General features: G+C 37.1%; 1 protein-coding gene across 3 annotated transcripts in view; it reads left to right on the top strand.

Moving 5' to 3' along the window:
• Positions 1–23,906, top strand: part of LOC115291618 (multidrug resistance-associated protein 1-like) — a 91,342-nt gene extending 67,436 nt beyond the window's left edge. For all 3 annotated transcript variants that reach the window (XM_029939137.1, XM_029939136.1, XM_029939135.1), the window contains 10 exons: positions 5,198–5,352; positions 7,087–7,242; positions 10,436–10,635; positions 11,608–11,734; positions 13,076–13,177; positions 17,697–17,840; positions 20,727–20,885; positions 22,138–22,304; positions 23,237–23,431; positions 23,755–23,906. In XM_029939137.1, the coding sequence (XP_029794997.1) occupies positions 5,198–5,352; positions 7,087–7,242; positions 10,436–10,635; positions 11,608–11,734; positions 13,076–13,177; positions 17,697–17,840; positions 20,727–20,885; positions 22,138–22,304; positions 23,237–23,431; positions 23,755–23,884 (1,535 nt within the window). In that variant the 3' untranslated portion in view covers positions 23,885–23,906. The remainder of the gene's footprint in view (positions 1–5,197; positions 5,353–7,086; positions 7,243–10,435; positions 10,636–11,607; positions 11,735–13,075; positions 13,178–17,696; positions 17,841–20,726; positions 20,886–22,137; positions 22,305–23,236; positions 23,432–23,754) is intronic.
• The last annotated feature ends 3,965 nt before the right edge of the window (positions 23,907–27,871 follow it).

The raw sequence follows: 27,871 nt of genomic DNA, 5'->3' as shown, positions 1-27,871 counted from the left end.
TGCTCATCACAATAAGTGATGCCCATCACCCATTTAACACGTCCCCCCACCCTCCCCTCCAGTAACCCTCAGTTTGTTCTCTACAGGTAGGAGACTTCTCCTGGTTTGCTCTCTTTTGGTTTCCCCCATATTCATCTATTTTGTTTCTCAAAGTCCACGTATGAGTGAAATTCTATGGCATTTGTCTTTCTCTGACTTATTTCCCTTAGCATAACATTCTTTGCTTCATCCACATCATTGCAGATGGCAAGATTTCATCTATTTTTATGGCTGACTAACCTTCCATCGTGTGTGTATATGTATGTGTGTACACACCACAACGTTTTTATCCAGTCATCAGTAGATTAACATTTGGCTCTTTCCATAATTTGTCTATTGCAGATAATGCTGCTATAAACATTGGCGTGCTTATATCTCTTTGAATTAGTATTTTTTTTATTCTTTGCATAAATACCTTGTAGTGCGGTTGCTAGATCGTAGGGTAGTTTTTTTCTTAACTTTTTGAGGAACCTCCATACTGCTTTCCAGAGTGGCTCCACCAGTTTGAATTCCCAGCAGTGCAAAGGGGGAATTCTTTCCACATCCTCACCAACACCTGTTGTTTGTTGTAGTGCTGACTTTAGCCATTCTGACAGGCGGAAGGTGACATCTCACTGTAGTTTGATTTGTATTCCCCTACTGGTGAGTGATGAACATCTTTTCATGTGTCTGTGGCCATCTGTCTTTCTTCTTTGGAAAAATATCTGTTCATGTGGTCTATCCATTTTTTATCTGGACTATTCATTTTTGGGGTGTTGAATTTTATAAATTCTTTATAAATTTTGGATACTAACCCTTTATCAGATATGTCATTTTCAAATATCTTCTCCAATTCCATAGGTTGTCTTTTCATTTTGTTGATTGTTTCCTTCATTGTGTAGAAGTTTTTTATTTTGATATAGTCCCAATATTTTATTTTTGCTTTTGTTTCCCTTGCCTCAGGAGACATATATAGTAAGAAGTTGCTATAGCTTATGTCAAAGGGGTTACTACCTGTGTTCTCTAGGGTTTTGATGGTTTCCTGTCTCACATTTAGGTCTTTCATTCATTTTGAATTTATTTTTGTGTATGATGTAAGGAAGTGATTCAATTTCATTCTTTTGCATGTTGCTGTCTAGTTTTCCCAAACCATTTGTTGAAGAGACTGTCTTATTTTTAATTAACTATCAATAGACATAGGAAATATTTTGTAATGAAGGCAATAGATTATGCACAGCTTAGTCAAAAGATTTTTTCCTGTTTGGCATTTTGTGTAGAGTGGTCTTCAGTCATTAAAATATGAATCTTCTCTATTTTTTATTTTTTGCATTAAAAACTAAAATTTTCTGAAGATTTATTATTAGATGCAGTTATAAGTTATCTATAAGTAGGGTGAGCCTAAGAAATGAAAATGCATAATTTCTGATTTTTTTCAGTAGACGTCAGCTGCATCTTACAGAGTCTTGTCTGAGAGCAGACTGTATTAACTAACGTCGTCATAGCTCACAAAATGAAAAAAACCAGTGGGGGTTGGGGTGTTAAAGCATAAACAGCATTGTCATATGTTAATACAGCAGGCCTCTTATGAGTTGTATTGTTAACATTCAAAATAAACTAGAATTCAAAGCACAATGTTAAATCTATATTTTATAACAAAAATAAAAATCTTACATTATTTTCTTTTTTTAATTTTTTTTATTTTTTTTAATGTTTTTATTTATTTTTGAGAGACAGAGAGAGACAGCGTGATCAGGGGAGGGTCAGAGAGAGAGGGAGCTACAGAATCCAAGGCAGGCTCCAGGTTCTGAGCTAGCTGTTAGCACAGAGCCCGATGCGGGACTTGAACTCACCAACTGCGAGATCATGACCTGAGCCGAAGCCGGATGCTGAACTGACTGAGCCACCCAGGCGCCCCTTACATTATTTTCTAAAAAAGAAATAGTTCTGAACATTTTTTCCCTAGGTCCCTGCTATTTGCCTTAGAATCTCTAGGACACTCTGAACATCTCATATCTATTGTGTTTTATGCCTCATTGTTAGAAACTTCCTTTCTCCAACCCAATGTGAAGATATAGGCCCCTTATTTTCAAAGTGCAATATTTTTTAATTTAAATTTTTATTTATTTATATTTTTTGAGAGAGGAAAAACTCATATGCAAGCGAGGTAAGGGGCAGAGAGAGAGAGAGAGAGAGAGAGAGAGAGAGAGAGGCAATCCCAAGCAGTTTCCATGCCCAGCATGAAGCCTAACTGGAGCTCGATCTCATGACCCTGGGATCATGCCCTGAGCTAAAATCAAGAGTTGGATGCTCAACCAACTGAGACATCCAGACATCCCCAAGCCAATATTTAGAGTACACTGCTGCTTCTAGTTTAACATGAATGAGTGGATCATCTACTTTACTTGCCTTACAAATTATCACTGAAATGATAGTGAATAAATATAAAAGGAAAGACTTCAGAAGATTTCAGAGTGATAAAATTTTATATAAGCAGTTATACTGATAAATATTCAAGGTAGAAAAAACTGTAGATATGGGAGAAGCTGTAACAGAAGAGGGAGTTGTTCATTTGAACAGTGGATAAACAATAAACTCACGGTCACAGGTAGAGAATAGAATTGAGTTGCATGGACATAATCAGAGTAATTCACTACACACTGTTCTCTTCCCACTGGCCCCTCTTACAACACCCACTGTCATCACCAATATGCGCTGCACCTCCATTGTAGTGCTACAATGAAAACTAGAAATGAGGAAATGAGGGTTTCTAGTGCATGTGACATACATAGAAGAAATTCTCCATAAATGGCTTTCAGAGAAGCTCCAGCCTCCATGTCTGGATTCCAATATTCCAGACTCGGTGCATCACACCTACCTACTTTTGTGGAATTTGAAGCAATCTCTTTCATTCAGAGGAGAAAAAGAAAAAAATGTTGGGGGAAATTAATGTGTACAATAGCAGAAGGAGGCCATATCAGGTACCTCTAATAATTAACTATGTGTTTATTTCATATAATTAAACTGATAATGATGGATGGTTTTGCATTTTAATCAAACCAACATATAAATATGAGCTAACAAAGCAGTGGAGTTTGGAAATGAAACAATCCTATTTGAAATAGAAGCTTAAAATGTCAAATTAGTATCTTCAGAGATTCAAAAGACTATATCCACAAAGCCAGTGCAAAAATATGCTGAAATAAGTTCAATCTTAGACAAAAAGTACTTGAAACATTTAAAGAATTTAAAGAGATTGTTCAAGTATGAGAAGATATATTAGAAGACATTATCCCAAGAGTACAACATAAAAAAATATAAATGGAAAATGATAAATAAAAAAATTAAAGGAATAATTCAACATTCACCTAAGTCTTTCAGTAAATGCAAGTGAAAATGATCAAATTAATAATATTTAGCATTTCCCATAACTGAAGAATGCAAGTGTTTTGATCTTGCAACCATTCCAGTTTAGAGTAGAAAGAAAGCGGGTTCCAAAAGAGCAGATGATGCTGCAAAAGAGGAGGGGGCTAAATAATAGAATAAAGAAATAATAGAATATCTGAAGGAAATCATAGAATATCTGATGAGTTTGAATATGTACAGAAGAGGTCTGCTGACTATTGAAGTGTTTGAGAATAAATTAGTGCTTGTTGCATAGAAAACTAAGAATATGAAAAAGAGTGGTACAACCATAATAAATTTAGTGAACTTCATGCATAATGTATGTTTTGATGGTAATATAAATATTGAATATTTATTTGAGGAAAATGGGTGACAACCTGTTTTTGAAAGGGAAAGAAGGAAGTATGGAGGAGTGAGGTAGAAAAAAGATATTTAAGGCTAAGAAATCACTTAACAGCAGCATCTGATATTATTTAAAATATAAAGGAATTAGCAAAAATAATTTAAGATAATCAGGGTTAACTATCATTCTTTTGTTTCATTTTAAACATACAAGGGAATAAGAATCATGGTGGCATCACACTTTTGTTAGCAATTTTGTGTACTAGAGAGCAGTGAAACAATTGTGTATCCCCTATGACTCAGAGCAAACCAGCAAAGTAACATGGGAATTTATTGACCACTCAAACTGAAAAGTTAAGGCATAGGTCATTATATACACTCCATCCCCGTGCTCAGATGAAGTGTCCACTATTCTTTATCAACTCTACTTGTTGTCCTCATTGGCTTAATTCTCAAGCTTCACATGGTGATGGAAATGTCATCTTTCAAGAACTTCCTTCCATAGAAATCCATAAAATTATATTCCTCGAAACAATTTGAGTCACATATCCATCTTTGACCGATCACTGTAACAAAGCATGTCTTCTTTTAGCCCTGTGAGTTCACCTATTTGAGAACTCTTTGTCCTTTTATTTCCTCCCCCACATGGATAGCTCTTTTATGACCATGTCTCTTTCTTGTCATAGTTTGTCAAATGCAGCTAATAATAGTCAATAGGTAAAGCTAGATGTTTATTATTTTGGTGTCTGCTTTTTTGGTTGTTGCAAGAACAACCCTTCCACCAACCAAACCTTAGAAGCTTAATAGACCAAAAAAAAAAGTGTTCATTGTGGTTCAGGTAAAGGACTACAGTTGTTCTTGGGACCCAAGTTGAAGAAGCAGTCCAACCACCATTATAAATGTTAGCAGGCACCGTACAAGGAATAAACTTTAGAAGTTCTGATACCAGCGATTAAATGCTATAACCTGGCATTATGTGTTGGTTCTTCCTCATCTTGTTCTTCAGAACTCTTGATATGATTCCATACATTACAAGGAGGCCAGAAAGGACATCTCTACCATGGACTAGAAGCTAGGAGAACTAAAATTATTTGGCTAGCAGAACCAATGACTACCATATTGTCCTATGGGACATCGCAAGTAGGTTGCTAGAATTCTGTGAACCTGGCTTATCTGTTATGTTTTGTACACTCCTCTAGAATCTATGCTTATGAATAAGGAGCGTTCTTCTTTGATAGGATTGTAACCCATCCGGGTGTCTGTATTCATTATCAATGCATCATATACATCTATACTTAGTCTGATCCACAATTACACATTGTTCAGTTTGCTTTTTGAGTTTTCCATTTTAAAAATGCTAAAATATAAAATTGCTTAAAAAGGTTAATATGCCCTCGATACCAACTTATCAATTTGTTATTTGTAACAATTTTAGGTCTCTTTGTCTGTTCCGGAGCCTATATACTCACCAGAGGATCCCTGGCTGCCTCTCGAACTTTGTATACCCAGTTATTGGATAATGTGTTACACCTCCCACTCCAGTATTTTGAAATGAATCCTATAGGCCAGATCATCAATCGGTTTACCAAAGTAAGTAAAGCCGTACCTTACTGAATAGTGCACCTAAAAATGATGATCCATATTTAATATCTTGCAATAGCATTTGTAAAAAAAATCACCCTGGAAAGATAGGACTATGTTTAGTATAGATTTCCTTGTTATTTTAGTTCTAATTCTTAGGATATTTATAATTGATATATAGCAACATCACATCTTATGCACCCAATCAAAATAACCCTTGAAACTTGCTGGAAGAATCCCAAAACTATACGTGCTCTGGTGTCTACAACTCCAGTTCTTGTATATATTTAGCTTGAGAATCACTAGTTTAAGCTGACAAGATGAAGAAAATATAAGTCTTTATGGAGATATCTGGATTTTAAGCATTCTCCTTTTAAGAAAACTGCCAGCTCACTTATGGTGAATGGGGGTTAGGGGTATAGCTTCCCAGAGTGTCTCTGCTTACCTACAGGGTTTTCCCCATCATGTTTACTATTTTTTAATGTTTATTTATTTATTTTGAGAGAGAGAGCACAAGTGGGAAAAAGGCAGAGAGAAGAAGGTGAGAGAGAGAATCCCAAGCAGGCTCCACGCTCAGCACAGAGCCTGAGACAGGGCTTGATCTCTGGACAATGAGATCATGACCTGAGCTGAAATCAAGATTCAGATGCTCAACTGCTTGAGCCACCCAAATGCCCTGAGAAGGTGTGTTCTAAAGACAGGCAGGAAACTACATATGAATTTGATGCTCTTACCCTATTTGGTCCATGAGATAATCAGGAAAATCCCAAAGCAAGACTGAGAATTAATAAAATTCTATCTCCACTCTTTGTGTCAATTTTGTCATGAACTGATTAGTGAAGCCCTTAAGGTCAAATGTCCTCCTATTCCCTGGGGTTTCTTGGGTGGTACCTTATACCATATTTTAGAAAGAAATTTGAATAAGTTATATGTGAATTGATGCATGACCTCCCTATGTTCTCTCTCTCTCTCTCTCTTTTTAAAGTTTATTTATCTTGTGAGAGAGAGAGAGAGAGAGAGAGAGAGAGAGAGAGAAAGTAGAGGAGAGGCAGAAACAGAAGAGAGAGAGGAAGAGAGAGAGAATCCTTGGCAGGCTCCACACAGTTGTGTAGAGCTTATGTAGGGCTCAAACTCAAGAACCTGAGCCAAAATGGGGCACTTACCTGACTGAGCCACCCAGGTACCTGCCCCCATGTTGTTCTCCCATTCCTGTAGTCCATTTCTATCTTTCAGTTTCTAATTTTGTAAATGAAAATTATTTTGTTTCCCTGCCTGTAGTGATGTTGACAGGACCCAGCTAGCCAAGAAGGCCACTGAACATGTTCTTGGTAGATAAGAATGGCCCAGGAGTATTTTACATTTTTTAGGTAGTAATTAGTGGTAGGCCAGGGCTCTGGACCACCCAACTCCTGGGGTTTGGACTTTTTTAAAAATCTTTTCAAGCAAAGTTTGACCTTAGTCATTATAAATTATTTGTATATTTATCACCAGAAAATACACATTGCTTGATCACAGGCATTTTGTTACTAGGACACCCTCTTAACTATTACACCTGACTACAGGGGGAACCATGTGGGGGTAGATTGAGGAGGGCGAAGACCATGTAGTTAGACTGATTCAGTCATCATATTGTCACATCCAGGCATTTTTTAAAATTTTTACATTGAATGATATATTTCTTCTTCTTCTCTTTTTAAACCATGAAAAGCTAAAAGTATAGTGACCCGATATCAATTTTTTTAGGACATGTTTATAATTGATATGCGTTTCCATTATTACTTACGGACCTGGGTGAATTGTACATTGGATGTTATTGGAACACTTTTGGTGATTGTAGGAGCTTTACCACTCTTCATTCTGGGGGTTATTCCCTTGGTTTTCCTCTATTTCACTGTACAGGTAAGTACATGGACTTCTATGTGTATTAATAACAGAAGTTCACAGTCAATTATAGGTTCAGAAACACTTAAATTGCCTGTTAGTTCAAGTTCTCCAAAAAGCAGATTCCAAGAAAGGATTCCATATAGCAGAGTGTTATTGGGGAATGCCTGCAAAAGATAAAGGAGAGGGACCCAGAGAAGGCTGGGTGAGCCTTCAGGCAACAATGCAGGTCTGATTCTTGTGAGGGAGAGAAGAGGATTGGGTAGGAAAAAATCTTGAATTACAGGACAGTTCCATGAAAGATTCATTGAATGGATGGAAAGTCTACAACCAATTGGAGTATTCCATGTGTCCCCGAAAAGGGCCTGTGTTAGCCTCCCTGCCTGGCCATTGCCTGGAAACAGCCTTGTGGGAAACATGGCCTCCATGCTAGTAGAGTAGTGGACGCTGCGTGACAGCTGCTGTTCTCCCTGCAACAGGTGACTGGGTTGTGCATTCTTATGGTCACCACAAAATCGATGTGGTATTTGCATTTTAGAAGAAAGTTAATTTGCCTGTAAATTCAAAAAAGAAACAGATACTGCATTTTTGTCCTGTTATCCCTGATATCAGTAAAGTACTCCTAGAAGAACTAAACAGATCTCTCATGACATATATCTTTATATTCCAATTAAAATGTGGTCCACTTCATCCAAAATTAAGTCACTGTGAGGCTACAGTATAAAATGAAATTTATTTAATTTATTTTTTTAATATTTATTTATTTTGAGAGAGAGAGTGTGTGTGAGCATGGAAGGGGCAGAGAGAGATGGAGACACAGAATCTGAAGCAGGTTCCAGGCTCTGAGTTGTCAGCACAGAGCCGGACATGGGGCTCAAACTTACAAACTGCGAGATCCTGACCTGAGCCAAAGTCGGACACTTAACTGACTGAGCCACCCAGGTGCCCCATGAAATTTATTTTTTTAATGAGATGTCTTAACACATATATATGAAAGTATTTTGAGGCTGTTTACATAAAAGGATATAGTTATTGTAGTTCAATGCTTTCCCAAAACCCAAGTTTTAAATTCATAATGGAGTTTAATCTGCCCAAACCAGAATGTTAATCATTTGTTCATTTTTACACCTACATGATTATTAATTCCTCTTACTTCCTATGTTTTCCCTGTTTTCTCTGACTGGATCTTACTTACCTTTCATGTCTTGAGTCATGTTCCATTTACTGTGTGAATATAGTATTCTCTACCAAAATAGTGCAAAGAGATCAGACTTATTTAGATATTATGGATTTTACTATACTGCTAGTATTATAGGCTATTTTTAGACTACAATTTATCTCCCCAATGAGATTGTAAGTCCTTTAGGGAGGACAACTATGTCTTACGACTAAAAGAAACAAATCTAGAACACGAAGGATGGTATTGAGAATCAATTATACCTGCTTTACAAAAAAGCCTCGTATCACAAATGAAAATTATGTGATAGTCTTGTGGTTGGTAAACTATAACCGGGTGACCAGGGGTGGAAACGAGTCTAGAAACCTTATCTTCTTAGGGGACACTGTATGGAGTGAGCCCTGAATGTGAATTCAGGAGCCTCAAATTTTCGTTCCTTTCCTGACTCTTATGTTTGACACATCACTTCCCTGTCCAGGCTTCATTGCATCCCCTTATAAAGCATGAGGTTTGTTTTATAACAGTGCTATTCAAAGTGTGGTCACTGGACATATGGGCCATACCCCAAACCTATTGAATCAGTATCTCTGGTTGTACCTCTTTTTTTTTACATCGCATTTTAACATATACATGTATAATTTGTGTCTATTAATCACATTCTAATAAAACTGGAAGGAAATAAAGAATCTATGAGGGTGAGGCCCACAGTCTGTGTTTTAACAAATCTTCCAAGTGATTTTTACTAAAGGGTGAAAAGCATTGATCCAGATCAATAGTTCTTAAACGAAATACTCTGGAGAGATTAGTGGAAGGACTCCAGGGCTTTTGCAATCCATTGAAATTTTCCGAAAATTTCTTTATGACGATCTCTTAAGGCCCTTGCAATCCCAGAATGCCACAGTCCTCTGTGTTCTCTGGGGCGCTCAGCACAGAGCAGAGCCGATAGCCTGCAAGTTGACAGGCCATATGTAGTTTCAGATATGTTTTTGCTTAGCCTGCTCAGTGTTTTTACCAAAATGAAGACATTTAAAAATCAGTGAATTTATGTAAAACGCCAGATCCAAAGATTTACTTGAAACAACTTCAAGACATGGTAATTCTTGGTTTTCGTTTCCAGTGTGTTAACGATCATCTGGGGCTGGTGAATGATGGTTCCGTTAACTCAGGACATGCTCCCTCCAGCGCTTGGCTCTGCCCATCCCAGTTATCCTCAACGGGATTGGAGGGGAGGCAGCCAATTATACTTGTGGCTGCACTGGGGTGGGGGAGGGGGCTGTAGACCAAAAAAAAAAATTTTTTTTTTCATGATTATATTTAGGAACAAAAATAGTATTGTTTGTACACCTCCTTCACTTAATGGGTTAACTCCCTGGTCACATTTCCAGCATGTGACATAGAGCTTTTTCCGTAGTAGGTATTAAGTAATGGTTGGTTGAAAGGGTTATCGAAGTGGAACTTTGCCTACCTCTGTTCTAGTTGTGCTCTCTAGAATCTGGGTGTTTTACTGTGTCAAGGGTCGTTTCTTAAGACTCCTGTAACAAATTTGGTAGTTTAAAACAACAGAAATTTTATTCTTTCACAGTTCTGGAGGCCAAGAGTCCAAACTCAAGATGTACATAGGGTTGGTTCCTTCTGGAGCCTTTGAGGGAGAACTGGTATCATGCTTCTCTTCTGGCTTCTGGTGGCTGTCAGCAATGCTTGGCATTTTCCTTGGCTTATGCCAATATGCATACATTATTCCAGTCTCATCCTTACATGGCTTTCTCCCTGTGTTTTTGCCTTCTCCTTTTCTTTCTCTTATAAGGACACTCAGCATTGGACTTAGGGCCCCCCCTAAATCCAGGATAATCCCATCTGGAGATCCTTAATGGCATCTGCATAGATTCCATTTCCAAGTAAATCCACACTCACAGGTACTGGAGGTTGAACTTGAACTTCATTTTTGGAGGGACACTCAAGGGTCTTGCCATTTTCAAACTATTAAATCAATTTCTGCTACATCTTTCCAATGGCCTCTTTCTGTTTTCTGGTTAGCGATACTACGTGGCAAGCTCTCGGCAGATCCGACGATTGGCAGGAGCATCTCGCTCTCCTGTCATTTCCCACTTTAGTGAGACTTTATCAGGGGTGTCCACTATCCGGGCATTTGGACACGAACAGAGGTTCATCCAGCAAAACAAAGAGGTGGTGAATGAGAACTTGGTCTGTTTCTACAATAATGTAATTTCAAACAGGTAAGTGATATCAGTATACCTACCTCAAGACCGGTCTCTTTTTAGATGTCTTGTGCACTGACTTCTAAACCGAAAGAATGTTTTATCATTGCATTTCATGAAATTATTAAAAAAAGAAAAAGAAGAAAGCCTTAACTGTTTATAATATTTAATATACATCTAAGTTAAAATGTATCCATTTATATTCATATAAAAGCACATGCTACTTTGAATGAAAATAAGGTCCTGAGTTTTTTGAAGGTCATATAGGCTGCTATTGGAATTACTAAAGAAATGACTCTGTTATAGTCTATATGTGTAGAATATATTCTATTTGCAAACAATGCTTTATAATATCATTGCATATAAAAGGGAAAATGAAATATTAAATAATAGCTGGGCACATTTTAACTTTTGGAGATGAATTTTACCATAGAAAAAAGAATATGTATTCAGAAAGGTGATTGATTTTCCAATAGGATTTTAAAATATGATGCATCATTTTAGCTGGTGTTCTTATTTTTTTTTCCTGTTTTTTATTGGTTTTATGAGAGACAGAGAGAGACAGCATGAGCAGGGGAGGGTCAGAGAGAGAGAGAGAGGGAGACACAGAATCTGAAACAGGCTCCAGGAGCTGAGCTAGCTGTCAGCACAGAGCCCGACGTGGGGCTCAAACCCATGAACCATGAGATTATGACCTAGGCTGAAGCCAGATGCTTAACCAACTGAGCCACCCAGATGCCCCTCTCTTTTGATTTTTAATTCTGATTAAGTTTTAGAGCAAAGTTCAGCAAAAGTAAAGTGTGTTTTTATGCAGAGGAATCCTTTCATGTATCATCACTGCAACCGTCCTATTTTGACTGAGTTCTAAGCAAGTGAGGAAAAAAAGAAAGAAGCTATTGATGTTTACATTTCCATTTCCCAGAGGAGAGTTCAGACCAAGTGCACCAAAACTTCCGCATCTCAGTTGAAGAATATTTTCCATTATCACAGGTGGCTGTCTGTTAGACTTGAATTCCTTGGCAACTTAATGGTATTTTTTGCTGCACTGCTTGCTGTGCTGGCTGGCAATTCGATAGATTCAGCAATAGTTGGCTTGTCCATATCCTATGCCCTAAATGTAAGTAATAATGATTTTGTGGTATGTGATATGTTTATAATCCAATTAATTAAACTCTCCCCTCCTTTGCCTGTCTGAATTATAGATTGTATTAACTAAGTAATGAGAGACAAATCTGGATTACCCTGAAGGCTCATTTCTTCCTCTGGTGCTACTAGCAGGGAGCAGGCTCAGCAATTCTAAGTCAGCTCACAGAAGGAACAGGCTGAGTGCGAGAAGACCAGGAAACTCCTGCTGTTACATAGTAACCCGGAAGTTTCCTGCTCTCAGATGGATGGATTGATAGAATGTAACAGAATGTAACACGGGCAGGGCGTCTCCACTGTGGCCTGCCAATCCAGTTTCACCCAGTCTAACTAAGGAGGTAGTGCAAATTCTGGGGAGAATACACATTCTGCTCCTTCTTTGCTTATGTTTTTCCCTAATAAGCCCATTTTATATTACATTGAAAAGTATTGGTGGTATGATTCTCTTCATGCCCTCTTTGTAAAACAGAATATTCCTTAAATTACTTAGTATAATTACACATTGTTAGAGGATAAGTCTAGATGATTTGGGTACTTGCTCTTCATCCCTTATCCAAGATGCTTAATTAAGGCCAGTTGCATTTCAGAATTCAGAACTTATCTTATAGAAAGGAAATAATGACACACATACCATAGTCAAGGTCTGGGGCAGAATCCCATAATCAAACTACTTGTTCTGCAGTAAAATATGTGGATGTTTAAGTGGGTTAAATAAAAATTCTGAAGAACCTCATATCAGTTCAGGTCAGGTTGGTCATCAAATTACTTGTCCCCAAACTTAAGGAAAAACTGAAATGACAAGAGTTTTTTGATATTCAGAAATAGGATGAATTAAGACCTATATTTATGGGTAGGGGGAGAAGAGAGTAGAGTTAAAAAAAACAAGAGGAGTCAACAGTGGTGAAACGTTAGGAGAATCCTGCTTCCAGTGAAACCTGCCAAAGGTAACATTGTGCACAAGTATTTTTCTCACTTGGGATGTACATTTCTTGAGGCATAGCCCATCAGTCTTGGGTTTACAGGCTTGGGTTTACACCCAAGTAATCATTCCTTACACTAAGTATGAACTCCTTCAATACCTGTTGAACTATATTCTTCTTGTCTTCTGCAAAGAAAAATTATTTATATTAATCAGTTTAACATACAGAAACACTTGTGTGCAAATGTATAAATGTATTTACTTCTAAAGTTGTTAAATAATCAGAAGAGATCAAAGTATATGAAAATGATGAAAAGTAAACCTTTATAAAGTATTATTCATATTATGTAAAAGAATAAAGAACCAGTCATTAAGCTCTTGGGTTTTTCCCTCCAGATTACCCAATCTCTGAATTTTTGGGTAAGGAAAGCTTGTGAAATTGAAACCAATGCAGTTTCCATTGAAAGAGTTTGTGAATACGAAAATATGGCCAAAGAGGTAAGCACTCCTAAATAACTAATAAATAGACACAGGATTAAGATTTTGTAATGCACCTTGAATTGATATTTAAGAAAATAAATTTTGGGGCACCTGGGTGGCTCAGTTGGTTAAGCGTCCAACTTCAGCCCAGGTGATGATCTCACAGTTCGTGGGTTTGAGCCCCACATCAGGCTCTGTGCTGACAGCTCAGAGCCTGGAGCCTGCTTTGGATTCTGTGTCTCCCCCTCTCTCTCTGCCCCTCCCCTGCTCATACATTTTTTTTTCTCTCTCTTTTTCTCTCTTTTAAAAAATAAATAAATGTTTAAAAAAATAAAGTAAAAAAATAAATTTTTAAACAAACCTTGCCTTTCTAAATTCGTTTTAATATTCAGCATTTCAATGAAATTAAAATGTAATACATTGTGAAATACACCATTATTTTATATATCACAAAAATAGAAGACCACAGCTAACTAAATTAGGATAGTAATAAATAGTAAGATACAACCTGACTTCAATTATGTTACAAAAATGAAATATGATTACCTGCTTTTAGAAGATGCAGTGATTGTCCTCTACCAATGTAGAGTTAAATATGCAGACTAAGATTATAACTTTGTGAGGATTTTATGTCGAGAAAGGTGTCTTAATATAGTCCTCTCATAATTAGCCTGTGCAAATGTCATAACTATATCTTTATTGCTTATACCTTCTGTTCTGTTTACTCATCCTTAGCATCTCTGTGCATGGGAAGGAGGAGGGGAATAAATCAGTTTGTTTTGTCTCCTTTGATTAGTTATAATTTAGAAAAGAGAACAATTAGAGGTGCCTGGGTGGCTCATGATTTTAGCTCGGTCATGATCTCAATGTTGCTGAGTGTGAGCCCAGTATTAGGCTCTATGCTGGTGGTGCAGAGCCTGCTTTGGATTCTCGCCGGGAGCCGCACCGGGCTTGCTGGATGACAGGGTCACAGTAAGGAAATGGCAGACGTGCCCGGCTCCTGCCATGAGAGGCGGAACTGGTGTCTCTTCTTGCTACTACTGCTCATGTGAAATTAAGCCTGTTGCTATTGATTAGGCCTCACAGTGTTCCAAATCAGGCCAATATTACCCACACAGTGACCCCATAAGAAAAAGCATTTTCCTGTCCCTGCATAAGAGATTTTGGATCAAAACATTATAAATATTTGACAAAAGGCTCTTCTAATGAGCCTTGCGGACCCAAAACCTAAGGGGGGGCTAAGAACACAAGAGTTACAATTAACTCTGGCCCGGAGAAGAGCCTAACTTAGAGATAAGAAACAGACAAGGACCGGACATAAGTTGCTGCATATACCCTTGCTAATTGGAGTCACAAATACCCTCCCTTGTACTGACTTCAGTTATGAGGATGGATAAGAAACTAGAAGCCCAGGTGCAAGGTCAACACACACAGGGCCCCCGTTATGCGTACATCAAGGAAAGGGCTTTCTCTAGCAACTTGTTAACAAACATTCTTTCTCTTGTGGTTAAGGAGCTAGATAAAATAACTTCCAGCCTATCTATATACAATTTAACCTATGTTTTAGTTTTAGCATTACTAACTTAAATAATATGTATATTATCCTGTTTTTTACTAAAAACATCTTGTTTTTCTCTTGGTTGTAAAATTTACTTAACCTTACTGTAAGTGCGTTACATGACTTGGTTATAACTTGTTAATTAAAAACAGAGTCATAATTATTGGCCAAAGACCAACCTGTACAAAGTAAGATAGGTTTGTTACTTTCTTAACCTTGGGGACTGGTGCCAAGAATAAATTGGGGTGGTTCTACAAAAATACTTCTGTAAAAGTATTTTGATGATTTAAAGCACCTTATCACTAAGACTTAGAAACTGTAAACAATTTCTATTTTCTGATGTCATGTTATTGCTTAACCAATAAAAAGACACCAAAGCAGACTGAACAGAGATGCCTGCTTGGTGATGAACAACAAAGAAAAAAATCTGTGGCTCTCTCATCAATCTCTCGTGCCGACACCGTCCATCCTTTCAGGGACCCCTGGACCTGCTGCAGCTGGAGTCCAGCAGATTCTCTCTCTCTCTCTCTCTCTCTGCTTCTCCCCCACTCTCTCTCTCAAAATAAATAAACTTTAAAAAATTAGAAGAATTACACTCTGTCTCGCTCTCTCAAAAATAAATCAACATTTTAAAAAAAAGTTGTTTATTTTTTTAAAGGACTCCTGGATGCCTCAGTCCGTTAAACATCCAACTTCGGCTCAGGTCATGGTCTCACAGTCAGTGAGTTTGAGCCCCACGTTGGGATCTGTGCTGACAGCTCAGAGCCTGGATCCTGCTTCAGATTCTGTGTTTTCCTCTCTCTCTGCCCCTTCCCCATTCATGCTCTCTCTCTTTGTCAAAAATAAACAAACATTTAAAAAAAATTTTAAAGTAGAATTAGACTATTGACAGAGTTTAATATTTGAGTTATCGTTGTATTTTACTAATCTGATTTACTTCTGCCTCCCAGTTCCCTGAATTAACAAGGCAGATGTCAAAGTTGACTTAGGTTTCTATATCTTCTTCAATCCACCTATAAAGGTATCTAAATCCTCATGAAATGTTTCTCTTTTACTCATAACTCTCAGGAAGAGTGTCCTTCCTCCAAATAGAAAACCTGAGTGTTTACTTGTATTTTTGGTAATATCTGTTCATGTTTTCTCTCAGACCTTGCTTCATTAAACACTTCCTTTAATTCCTACATATCCGGACCCTGACCCCCTTGCCTCTCTCAACCTACAAATATGCTGAAATATTATCGACAGGCTGGAGCGCCTGGGTGGCTCGGTAGGCTAAGCATCTGGACTCCTGATTTTGGCTCAGGTCATGATCTCACAATTTGAGAGTTTAAAGCCCACATTGGGCTCAGAGATGACAGTGAGGGCCCTGCTTGGGATTCTCTCTCACCCCCTTTCTCTGCCCCTCCATGCTTCTCTTTCTCTCCCAAATTAAATAAACTTAAAAAATTTAATATATGTATCCTCCAACTCCTCCCTAAACTTTAATTCTTCCTAAGGTCTTAACTTCCTTTTTTACACATAATTCATGGAAGATTAATCTACCTTCACAACCTCCAATTATCAGTATTCAGTTTGCTTAGCCTATTGCCATGTAATGACCATTATATCATTTTATTATTTTCCATATTTTCAAATTTTTATATATATATTTTGTATGTAAAGTTTTTGTTTATATGCATAAATTTTTAACATATATTTTCATATTGTAAAAACAATAAAATGTGTGTATATATACACATTAAACACCCACAGCCACACATTGAAAATAATCATCATGTAGGTGCTTGGGTGGCTCAGCCCATTAAGTGTCCAACTCTTGGTTTTGGCTCAGGTCATGATCTCACGGTTTCTGGGTTCGAGCCTCGTGGCAGGCTCTAGGCTGACAGTGCGGAGCCTGCTTGGAATTCTCTCTCTCCCCCTCTCTCTACTCCTTCCTCTACTCCTGTGCACTCCTTCTCTCTCAAAATAAATATATAAGCATTAAAAAATCATCTTTATGTAATCTTATAACTCAAGTTATAAAAACTGTTAACATGCAAGAAGGAAACTGTCCAGATAATTCTGTTAATCTCCCCGTAGCCCCTTTTCTCTGCACTTTTTTACAGCAGAATTCTCTGGAATAGCCTGTACCTCTCTCACTCTACTTTGGACTCACTCCTAACAGGCTTTAAATTTCACCACTTCACTGGATCTGTCCCTGGGGATCATCAGTGGTCTCCTTTCAGGCCTCACTTGCCCTGATCCCTCAGCTGACACTGGCCATCACTCCCTCTCATGAAAATGTTTCACCTCGCTGCCCAGACACCACATTCTCCTGCGTGTCCTTCCACATCCTGCTGCTCCCCCAACGTCCCAGGCAGGCCCCTGTCTCAGGAACTCAGCACGTGTTGTTTGGTGCCTTCCTGGAAAGTGCTTTCATCCACATCCAAATGGCTTGTTCCCGTAGAATGTCCAACTAAGCCTTTCCTGACTCCCCCTTCTTAAAATCACTCCACCACCACTGACCTCGCCTATCTACCATCTTCCAAGGCTTTATCACTATTTAACATTTTCCATAGGCTGTATGGTTCCTTCTGTCCCTTTGTGATTTGTGTCTCTTTTGCTCACTGCCAAATCTCCAGCGACTGAAGCACTGACTAGCGTAGTAAATATTCAGTATTTGGGCGATGAGTGAATGCCAAACTGTTGTCCTCTCAGCCATAATTTCAAACAGTTACCTTCTGCTCCTCTGTAGGGTTTTAAAAGACTCTTCTTAATAACTGGATAGGAGATGGTAAGCCTTGTTATCTCTAAAAATTTATTTGTAAGCTTTCTTGTAACTAGATGAGAAGTTTTAGGCTGGTAATGTTTAAAACTATTTTTAGGAAATCAAAATATCTACAACTGTTTTCTATAACTTTTGTTTTTTATGCATGAGAATTATTTTTTAGAGGGAAAGGTATTTTTATTGTAGTTACTGTAATATTTCCTTGTCTTAAGGCACCCTGGATAATGTCCACAAGGCCTCCAGCACAATGGCCCAATAAAGGGGTAGTGGAATTTATTAATTATCAGGCTCGATACCGAGATGATCTTGGCTTAGCATTACAAGATATCACTTTCCGGACTCATGGAGAAGAGAAGGTACCATATACATTTCATAAGTTTCACTCTCTTTTTTATCTGAAAGCATTTGTTGTTAAGGTCAAAGTTTAATATGGTATTGAATAGAAGATGGTCTTTTGTTCAAATTTCATATGACGGTATTAAACTCAACAGTTTGCTGTATATAGAAAAAATTTCCTCTTTTAAAAAAGGTATTTTTAAGGGCACGTGGGTGGCTCAGTTGGTGAAGCATCCTTCTCTTGATTTCAGCTCAGGTCATGGTCTCACAGTTTTGTGAATTTGAGCCCCACATCAGGCTTTGCACAGGCAATGTGGAGCCCCCTTGAAATTCTTTCTCTCTCTGCTCCTCCCCAATTCATGCTCTCTTTTGTCTTTCTCCAAATAAATAAACCTTTTTTTAAAAAAAGGTATTTTTAGGGGTGCCAGGGTGGCTCAGTAGGGTAAGTATCTGACTTCAGCTCAGGTCATGATCTCATGGTTTGTGGGTTTGAGCCGCATATCAGGCTCTATGCTGACAGCTCAGAGCCTGGAACCTGCTTCAGATTCTGTGACTCCTTTTCTCTTTGCCCCTCTCCTGCTCATGCTCTGTCTGTGTCCCTCAAAAATTAATAAATGATAAAAAAATTTTAAAAAGATATTTTAAAATTGTGCATACTATATTATGAAACATGATTTTACTATATTTTTCAGCTTTACTGTTATAATTAGTAAGTAAATAATGTATCTATTTAAGGTGTACAATGTGATAGTATATACACACACACACATAGTGAAATGATTACCACAAATTAATTAACACATCCATCACCTCACATAATTACAAGGTTTTTTGTTTTCACTTTAATTTTTTTAGATGCACTAGGAACACCTAAGATATACTATCTTAGCAATTTCAAGTATACAATACAGCACTATTAACTACAGTCAGCTCACTGTAGTTTACAACCCCAGAATACGTGCTTCATATCATCTGAAAGTATGCCCTTTGACCAACATCTTCCCATCTACCCAACTCTTCAGTCCCTGGTATCCACCATTTTCTCTGCGGTACTACGAATTTACTTTTAGATTCCACATATAAAATTGTACAGCGTTGGGGCGCCTGGTGGCTCAGTCGGTTAAGCCTCCGACTTCGGCTCAGGTCAGACCTCACGTTCGTGGGTTCAAGCCCCGCGTCAGGCTCTGTGCTGACAGCTAGCTCAGAGCCTGGAGCCTGCTTCCGGTTCTGTGTCTCCTTCTCTCTCTGCCCCTCCCCCTCTCATGCTCTGTATCAAAAATAAATAAAACATTAAAAAATTTTTAAAAAATCGCAACTGTTCGTCTTTCTCTGTATATCTTATTTCCCTTAGTGTAATGTCCACCAGCTTCATCTGTGTTGCTAAAAATGGCAGGATTTCTGTCCTTTTATGGCTGAATAGTATTCCATTGTGTGTGTGTGTGTGTGTGTGTGTGTGTGTGCACGTGCACGCGCATGCATATATATACATTTTCTCTATTCTTTAGTGGTTGTTTCCATATCTTGGCTATTGGGAATATGAACATGGGAGTGCAGTTTTCTCTTCTAGTTCCGAATTTCATTTTCTTTGGATATATATACCCAGTAGTAGTGTACTATTATTTTTACTTCTCTGTTAAGAGTGATAATAAGACAATAAAACTAAGTTACCTAAAATACACTAAATTCATAGGAGAGAATATCTGTATAGTCAATGACATGTTTTCCAGGATTATTAGTGAGATGGGGAAATAATTTGGTTAATAAAAACTATATACAAAAGTGTTAATAGTATATCAATTTTCCATTTTAAAAAAGTAAACAAGTAAACACATAACAAAAATTCTAGAATAGTTGTAAAACATAAATAGTGGTTCTGTTCAGGTGACAGGATTATAAATAATTTCTACTTCTATAATTTTTCCCACATTTTAAAAAATGTTTTATAAAATCATATTATTTCCCTAGACAGAAAGATGTTAGAAGTAAGTAAAAGTAAAAAAAAAATGAACAAAAATTAATAACAATATCCTATTTTTCCTTTTGCAGCTCTGGCTTTTGTAACCCCAAACATTTCTTTTTCTAAATTTCTAAACCAGGTCCACTACAGTAATATCAAGGACAAAAAATGTCTTTGGAACAAGTGAACTCATTGTGGAATTTTGATTATGCCAGTTAATTTAACGGATTCCTGATTTTTCTGGTATAGTGTGTCAGAGTTAAGATCTTTTATGAGGGCAAACCAACCTCTTTAATGTTTTCTCTGCGTTATGTTCCCATTAACACCACGGTACAAATCAACACCCAGAAGGGATTGCTTTAGTCCTCATGGTCAAAGGAATATATGCCATCACTTGCTCTTTATGACAAGGTGATTATTTTGTCCAGGAATCCAAGATCCTCAGATGTCATTTGTGGCCACCTCCTATAGTTTTAAAGCAGCAGCTGTTTTGATACACCAAGGGAATTTGCAAACATTCCTTTGGATTTTCTATCCTTCTGGCAAAGGGTTCTTGTCTCCTTTGTTTATGTTTGTTTTATTTGAGGGAGGAAGAGTAGAGAAGCCTCATTTTGAAAGTCCCAAGAAAACCATGTCATTATCAGAGTTGTCTTTGGCCACACTCCTGATTGCTAGTCCCAGAATAGGTCACGAATGTCCTGCCTCTTCTGACGCTGCTGGCATGCTCTGGTTATGTGGTTACTAAATTACTAAAATGTAGAGGAAATACATATTTTAAGCCTTTCCAGTGAGTAATGAGCATTCACATTACATATTCCATGCCAGTCAGGGTCATTCTGGTTGGCAAAGTTAAATCCCACTGACCTGACATCTAATGTATCTGTGGTCAGTGCAAAGGCCCCAGTCTCTTAAAGCACAGTGCAAACTGTTCGTGATCATTTGATTACAGATTGGAATTGTGGGACGGACCGGAGCAGGCAAATCAACACTTTCAAATTGCCTGTTTAGAATTGTGGAAAGATCAGGAGGCAAAATTATTATTGATGGAGTTGACATATCAACTATTGGACTTCATGATCTTCGGGGCAAACTTAATATTATTCCACAGGTAAAGTCTGTTCTGTTAGTAGACTTTCTTAACACTCTCTTTTTTTTTTCCAATGTGTTCTTTCCAAGCATCTAAATTCATTTTGTGAAGCCAGAGCATTTTACATGCATTATGAAAAATCACTACATAACTGAATCCTATTAAACACTCTTACTCTAAAGTTTTTTCTTAAATGCATTTGTTAGTTTGAAAACTGGTACATTGCTTTAAAGTTTCCTTCATAATAGTAAATGCAAATAAAATTTGAATGAAGTGGATGATCAGACTGAAACATGCATTGGTGTCTTTTGGAAGAAAAAAAATTACAAAAGCTCTTGCTTAGTTGGTAGAGTGAGTGTAGAATTTTGCTCTTTTGATTTGAAATTTAAAAACATTTTAAAAGATGAAAAGAACAATAATTCAGTTAGATCATTTGCTCAAGTCCTTTGATTTGTCTATCTGTGGCATCAAAGGAAGTTGATCATTAACAAGTATGCAAATTGGCTCAAGAATATGCCTCTGTAGTCAAAAATGACTTATTCAGTTGAGTTTAAGAGATTTAAGCTGAGCATTTATGAGATATCTTTGTATTACCTTCTAAAAATATCTTAAGATATTATAATCTCTTTGTCATATTATTTAGACATGTGCTTGTATTCATGAATTTACTTCAAAAGCAAATTTGAATGGAATTCTTGCAGGGGAAAATTTAATGAAGAGATATTAGTCATTCCTCTCTTAATAATAAATACAGGTATAGTATAGTACAGTTTCACCAGGCATGTTGGGAAGTTGGAAAGAGCATGGACTTGTCCTATTTGAATTCTACTCAACCACTTACCTTCTGTGTCTTTGGACAATTTGGTCAGGAGCTCTTTGGAACCTCCGGGTCACTACCTATAAAATGGCAATATTGACTTCCATCTTTCTGGGTTGGTATGCTGATTGATAATATTACATCCATACTATAGTTTGCATTTATTCTATTCTATGTTATCCTATATCTCTGACCAAAGAGCAGCTGTCATCATCATTACTATTGTGGTTAGTATTGACATTGTTAAGGAGAAAGACGATCAGGAAATTAATAATGATTTATCTCACTTGTAGCTTAATTCTGATTCTCTTCTTCTTTTGTTTTCAATATAAAATGTATTTTATACCTATTTAGGTCTGATCATTTTGCTTTTTCCTTATTTGCTGAATCTGATTTTTTAAATGTATCTGTGCATCGTGTGACAGTGAGGTTACTGGTGATGATTTTATTCTCTAGGATCCTGTTTTATTTTCTGGAACCCTTCAAATGAACCTGGATCCCCTAGACAAGTATTCTGACAGCCAGCTGTGGGAGGTGCTAGAACTGTGTCACTTAAAAGAGTTTGTGCAGTCCCTTCCCAAGAAGCTGCTGCATGAGATTTCAGAGGGTGGTGAAAACCTCAGGTAAGCTACTGAGAACAAAGCTTGGTCAGGTTATTGATTCCAAGGGTCTTTAGAAACTTTGAGTTATCCTCAAAGACAAGTCGCTTCTGAGTCACCAAAGACTTCCTTTGGTCTATGCAAAGCACACTATTTCTGATTCCCCTCGAGGGAAGAGGGACAAGGAATAAAATGGTAGCCACTGGCTGGGAAATGCTGGTGAAGGGAAGAAAGGGGGACAAAAGGAACAGTACAGTATGAAAAGTCTTCTTTAATTGAGTCTTCTTTTGTAAAGACTCCTAATAGAATAGCTTTCTTCCTAAAAAATGTCATAAGGGGCTCCTTTTTTCTTCCTGGATGTTTGATGCCCAATGACAGTCCCTTTCACGTCAGAGACACAAGGAAAGAGAACTAGAATCCTTACAGCCCTGCACTGCGTGACTCAGCCTTTTGGTTGCTGTCTCCCTCCCTTCCTCTGTTTCTGCCACATTGGCCTCCTTGCTGTTTGCTAGGCCAGCCCTTGGCTGCCTCAGGGATTTTGCATCTTCTGTTCCCTTTACCAGGAACAAGTTTCCACTGGAAATCTTCATGGCTCACTTTCCCGTTCCTAAGGGTGTCGAAATAAAAGGCGGCTTCCTCAATCCACTGAGGGTTTCTCTGGCAGGCCGATCTAACGTCCACCCCATGCCCACATTCTATACCCTTCCTTTCTGTGTGCTTGACATCTTATTACTATGCATTTTACTCATTTATCATGTTTATTTTTTCTGTCTACCCACAAGAATATAAACTTCACATTGAGGTCTTTGTCTCTTTTGGCAAAATAAATATTTCTTGAATAAATGAATGAATGTGTGGCTTAGAGAGTGAATTGTAGGTTGATTAGAATTACAGAACAGGAATAACGTAGCCATAAAGTCCACTATAGAAATTATTTTACTATTTTTTTTTAACAGTGTTGGACAACGGCAGCTTGTCTGTCTTGCTCGTGCTTTGCTTCGGAAAACAAAAATTCTCATCTTGGATGAGGCAACAGCCTCCATCGACTTTGAGACTGATAACCTGGTGCAGACCACAGTCAGGAAGGAGTTTTCGGATTGTACCATCCTGACGATTGCTCACAGACTGCATTCTATCCTTGATTCCGATAGGTACGCTTTGTTTTCAGAAATAAAACGTATCTTTCTATCTATATATCTCTACAGGGATAGCCACTGAATATACTCAACATACTGAATGCCATTAATAATTTTATCTGTGCTGAAAACAGTTGTTTTCTAAAACAATTAGAAGAATATGTTAATCCTAACAGAATATTAGAAAACTGGATATACTTCTTGAGCTCCATGATCCCCAAATTTTATAGTGACATAACTCACATGGTAATCTAAACCTTACATTAGCAAAAAAAAAAAAAGGGGGTGAACTGGAAAACTGATTAAGATGACCTGACTGGCTTCTTTTCACATTGCAGGGTACTTGTTCTAGACTCTGGGAGGATTACAGAATTTGAAACACCACAGAATTTGATATACCAGAAAGGACTTTTCTTTGAAATGCTAACAGAAGTTGGAATAACACAAGACTCAGTGACAAAACAATAAATAATTTTAGCTGTATATTGATTATACTGAATAAAAATAGGTTAGTATTTTAAAAAATAACAACGAGCAGCACTGCACAAAGGCGGGCCCCTGGCTACACGTCGGCACAGATATCGCGAAGCACCGTACTTCTAACTCTCCTGGGCTGCGCCCCGCCTTCTCTCTTCCATTCCTCCCCTCTGGAATATCGGCCTTCTCCACAGTGCCCACCGTGCTACATGCCATTTGTCCTTCAAAATCTCTCACTTCATCCAGGAGTCACCTTCTCGTGACGCGTCCCTTGAGGTTCCCCCTGCTCTCAGGTCTCCTCCAGCTGCCCCTTTTCTGTGCACTCACCATCCCCACATACATACCCCACATACCATGGCGGGGACCATAATCTATTTCAATTATTTTAGGCTGTCTTCCCACTAATGCTACTTAAAGGCAAATACCCAGTTTCACTCGTCTTTGTATGTGAGGTTCCTAGCATAGTGATTTTCATATAGTTGATAACAAATGTTTGAAGAATGAATGACTTGTCATTTTCAAGTAATATGATACAAGGATTTATAGTCCTACATAATATGTGTTGAGCTACTGGACAGTATATAAAATGATCGAGGAATCACAGAAAAATATTAAGAGTTATTCAGCTGATTTTGGAAATAACAATTATATATTAACTGAATTTTGTGGTGTACTTTATTTAAAAGTGATATTTTTAAATATTTTTACTATTGCCTTGGAGTACAAAAAAACCCCCAGTATTTTCTATGTAACATTATATTTTTGGCTGGATTAACTTCAGTGACTTATGTATCAGGTGGTATACATTCTTAAGAAGAGTGTTGATTTGTAATAGTAATCATATTTTGAAGGACCTTATTTATTAGTTTTATGTAATAGAGGCAATACTATTTCTCTGAATTGCCCTTCAAATTTGAAGTATTTAAATTTTAATGGTGTTTTCTTCTCAAGAGGGTTTTAATAAAATATTTTAACATGTTCTTGAAAAACCATCAATTATTTGTTTTATTCACCTTTTCTCCTTCCTACACACAACCATGTACAACGTAGATTCATCCCTACAGGTATTTATGAAAATTTGCTCTGTGTAATAAAACCCTAGATTATCTAAAGCCTCCATCCATTAGAAGGTAAGCCCCTAGAGGTGTTGTCCTTTCTTTACAATCCCTGAAGTATCGATCGCTATGTTTTGTACTCAGTAAACAATGAATAAATATCTGTTGAATTCCACTAAGAAAAGGATCTAGACTCTTCAACAAATTACGTTGGGAACATGCAGAAGAATGAAACTGGACTACTTTCTTTCACCGTACAGAAAAATAAACTCAAAATGGATTAAAGACCTAAATATGAGAACTTAATGTTTTCTTAGAAGAAGACATAGTAATTTCTTGGACATTGGCCTGTAGTAAAGGAGGCCACCAACAAAATGACAGGCAACCTACTGAATGGGAGAGAGATTTCCAAATAATATATCTGACAAGGGGTTAATACCCAAAATATACAAAGAACTTATACAACTTAACACCAAAAAGATGAATAATCTGATTAAAAATGGGCAGAGTACCTGAATAGACATACACATGGCCAGCAGACACATGAAAAGTGGCTCAACATCACTCATTGTCAGGGAAATGCAAATCCAAACTACAGTGAGATATCATATTACACATGTCATAATGACTAAAATCAAAAACACAAGAAATAACAAGTGTTGGCAAGGAAGTGGGGTAAAAGGAACCCTGTGCATTGTTGGTGGGAATGCAAATTGGTGCAGCCACTGTGGAAAACAGAATGGGGTTCCTCAAAAAATTAAAAATAGAATTACCATGTCATCCAGTAATTCCACTACCAGAAAGCAAACACACTAATATGAAAAGATATATGCACCCCTGTGTTTAATGCAGCGTTATTTATAATAGCCAAGATACAGAAGCAACCGAAGTGTACATTAATAGATGAATGGTAAAGAAGATATGGTATGTGTGTATGTGTATAAAAAAAGAGAACATCATTTAGCTCTAGAACAATAAATAAGATCTTGTCATGTGTGACAACATGGATGGATCTAGAGGGTAAAATGCTAAGTAAAACAAGTCAGGGAAGAACAAATGCTATAAGATTTCAGTCATATGTACAATTTAAGAAATAAAACAAGAAGATTAAAAAAAGACTTTTTCCCCCTTCTTTTCTCTTTTATTTATTTATTTATTTATTTATTTATTTATTTATTTAGAGAGAAACAGAGAGCAGTGAGGATGAGAGAGAAGGGATCTTAAGTAGGATCCAATGCTCAGAGCAGAGCCTGATGTGCAGCTCTATCCCATGCCCCGGAGAATATGACCTGAGTCAAAATCAAGAGTCAGACACTCAACTAACTGAGCCACCCAGGCAGCCCCCATAAAACATACTCTTAAATACAGAGAATAAGTTGGTCCGAGGGTTGTGGGTTATTGTTAAGCTGATTAAACACAGAGAATAAACTGGTGGTTGCCAGGTGGAAGATGGGAGGGGTGGGTGAAATAGGTGAAGAGGATTAAAACTACACTTATTTTGAGGAGGACTAAGTAATGTATAGCGTTATTGAATCATTACATTGTACACTTGAAACTACTATAATACTGCATGTTAATTATACTTTAATTTAAAAAAAAAGGAAAGAGATCTAAATATTTCATTTAGTTAAAAGATTATGTTCTAGCCTCTTTACACCTTTGGTAAACTAACCAGAGACCCTCTGTTATTTATTTATATATTTGTTTGTTTATGATCCTCCCTAATTTAAAAAATCAAATGGGAAATCAACATGCAGTTATGAGAATGAACAACAGCTACAGGCAACCGCATGGACGAATCTCACAAATATAATGTTGAGTGAAAGAAGCCAACCACAAAAAAATAGTCTGTGATTCTATGATTGTTCCTACAAAAGATTTTAAAAAAGGAAAAACTGTACTGCTATTAGAAGTCAGAATACTGGTTATTCTTGGTAAAGACATAGGGGACAAGATTGAAGGGGTACACAAAATGGGCTTCTGGATAATGGTTGTATTCTGTTTCTTGATATGGGTCTGCGTATCGGTTCAGTTTGTGAAAATTCATCAAGCCATATACTTAGGATATGCCAATTTTACTGATGTATATACATATACACATACGTATAACATATAGTATATTAAAGAGTAAAAAGAAAGCAAAAATAAATATAAAATATGACTAAGCCAAAATTCCTCAAAGATAATTTTTCATGTTTTAAGAAATTAATATTACATTTTCAATTATGTTCACCAAGCTTATTCAATCACTGAAGTAGAATAGAAGCGAAGTGCAAGGTCCTCAGTATGACTGGATTACAGAGGCAGGTCATTTGAATTTTGAAATATGTTTATTCAAGGATTTTCTGATTTAAAATCTTAACTCTAAAACAGATTAATAATGATTATAATTTCAATATGTAGAAATATTTATCTTAACTTATAGAAGGAAAATCCTAACCAGTATTAAGTTGATTTTTTTTTTTTTTTTTAGGATTTGAGGATATTTATTATTGAAAGATACCAATGCCAACTTATGTGTAAGGCACTGGAATCATATGTTAGTTCAATCTTCATTAAGGAATATAAGAAAAGTATTATTATGCACCCCATTTTGCCAAAAATACAGTTTCTAGAGAATCTTGGCCAATAAAAGAGGCTCGAGGTGCATGTGATGAGAAAATTGAAGTCTTTCCAGTGTCTGTTAAGAGGTCTCATCCTGGAAGAGCCAGTTCATGAGTCTGATGGTTAAAAATAGAGAAGGATTTTAAACCAATAGTGTTGTAAGCATAGTAAATGGAATCAAAGCTTAGGGGCAGGCTGCTTTTTCAAACGTATTATTAGTTTGAACAATATGAAATAGTCATTTTTGTAGGTCGAGTTGGTTTAATAATGGTAATTTCATATACTTTTAAAGATAGTTTTGGTATCCAACAGAATTGAT

Source organism: Suricata suricatta, chromosome 5 (assembly GCF_006229205.1).
Source record: "Suricata suricatta isolate VVHF042 chromosome 5, meerkat_22Aug2017_6uvM2_HiC, whole genome shotgun sequence".
In the NCBI taxonomy this organism is placed as follows: domain Eukaryota; kingdom Metazoa; phylum Chordata; class Mammalia; order Carnivora; family Herpestidae; genus Suricata; species Suricata suricatta.
This window is presented reverse-complemented; position numbering and strand designations above follow the sequence as displayed.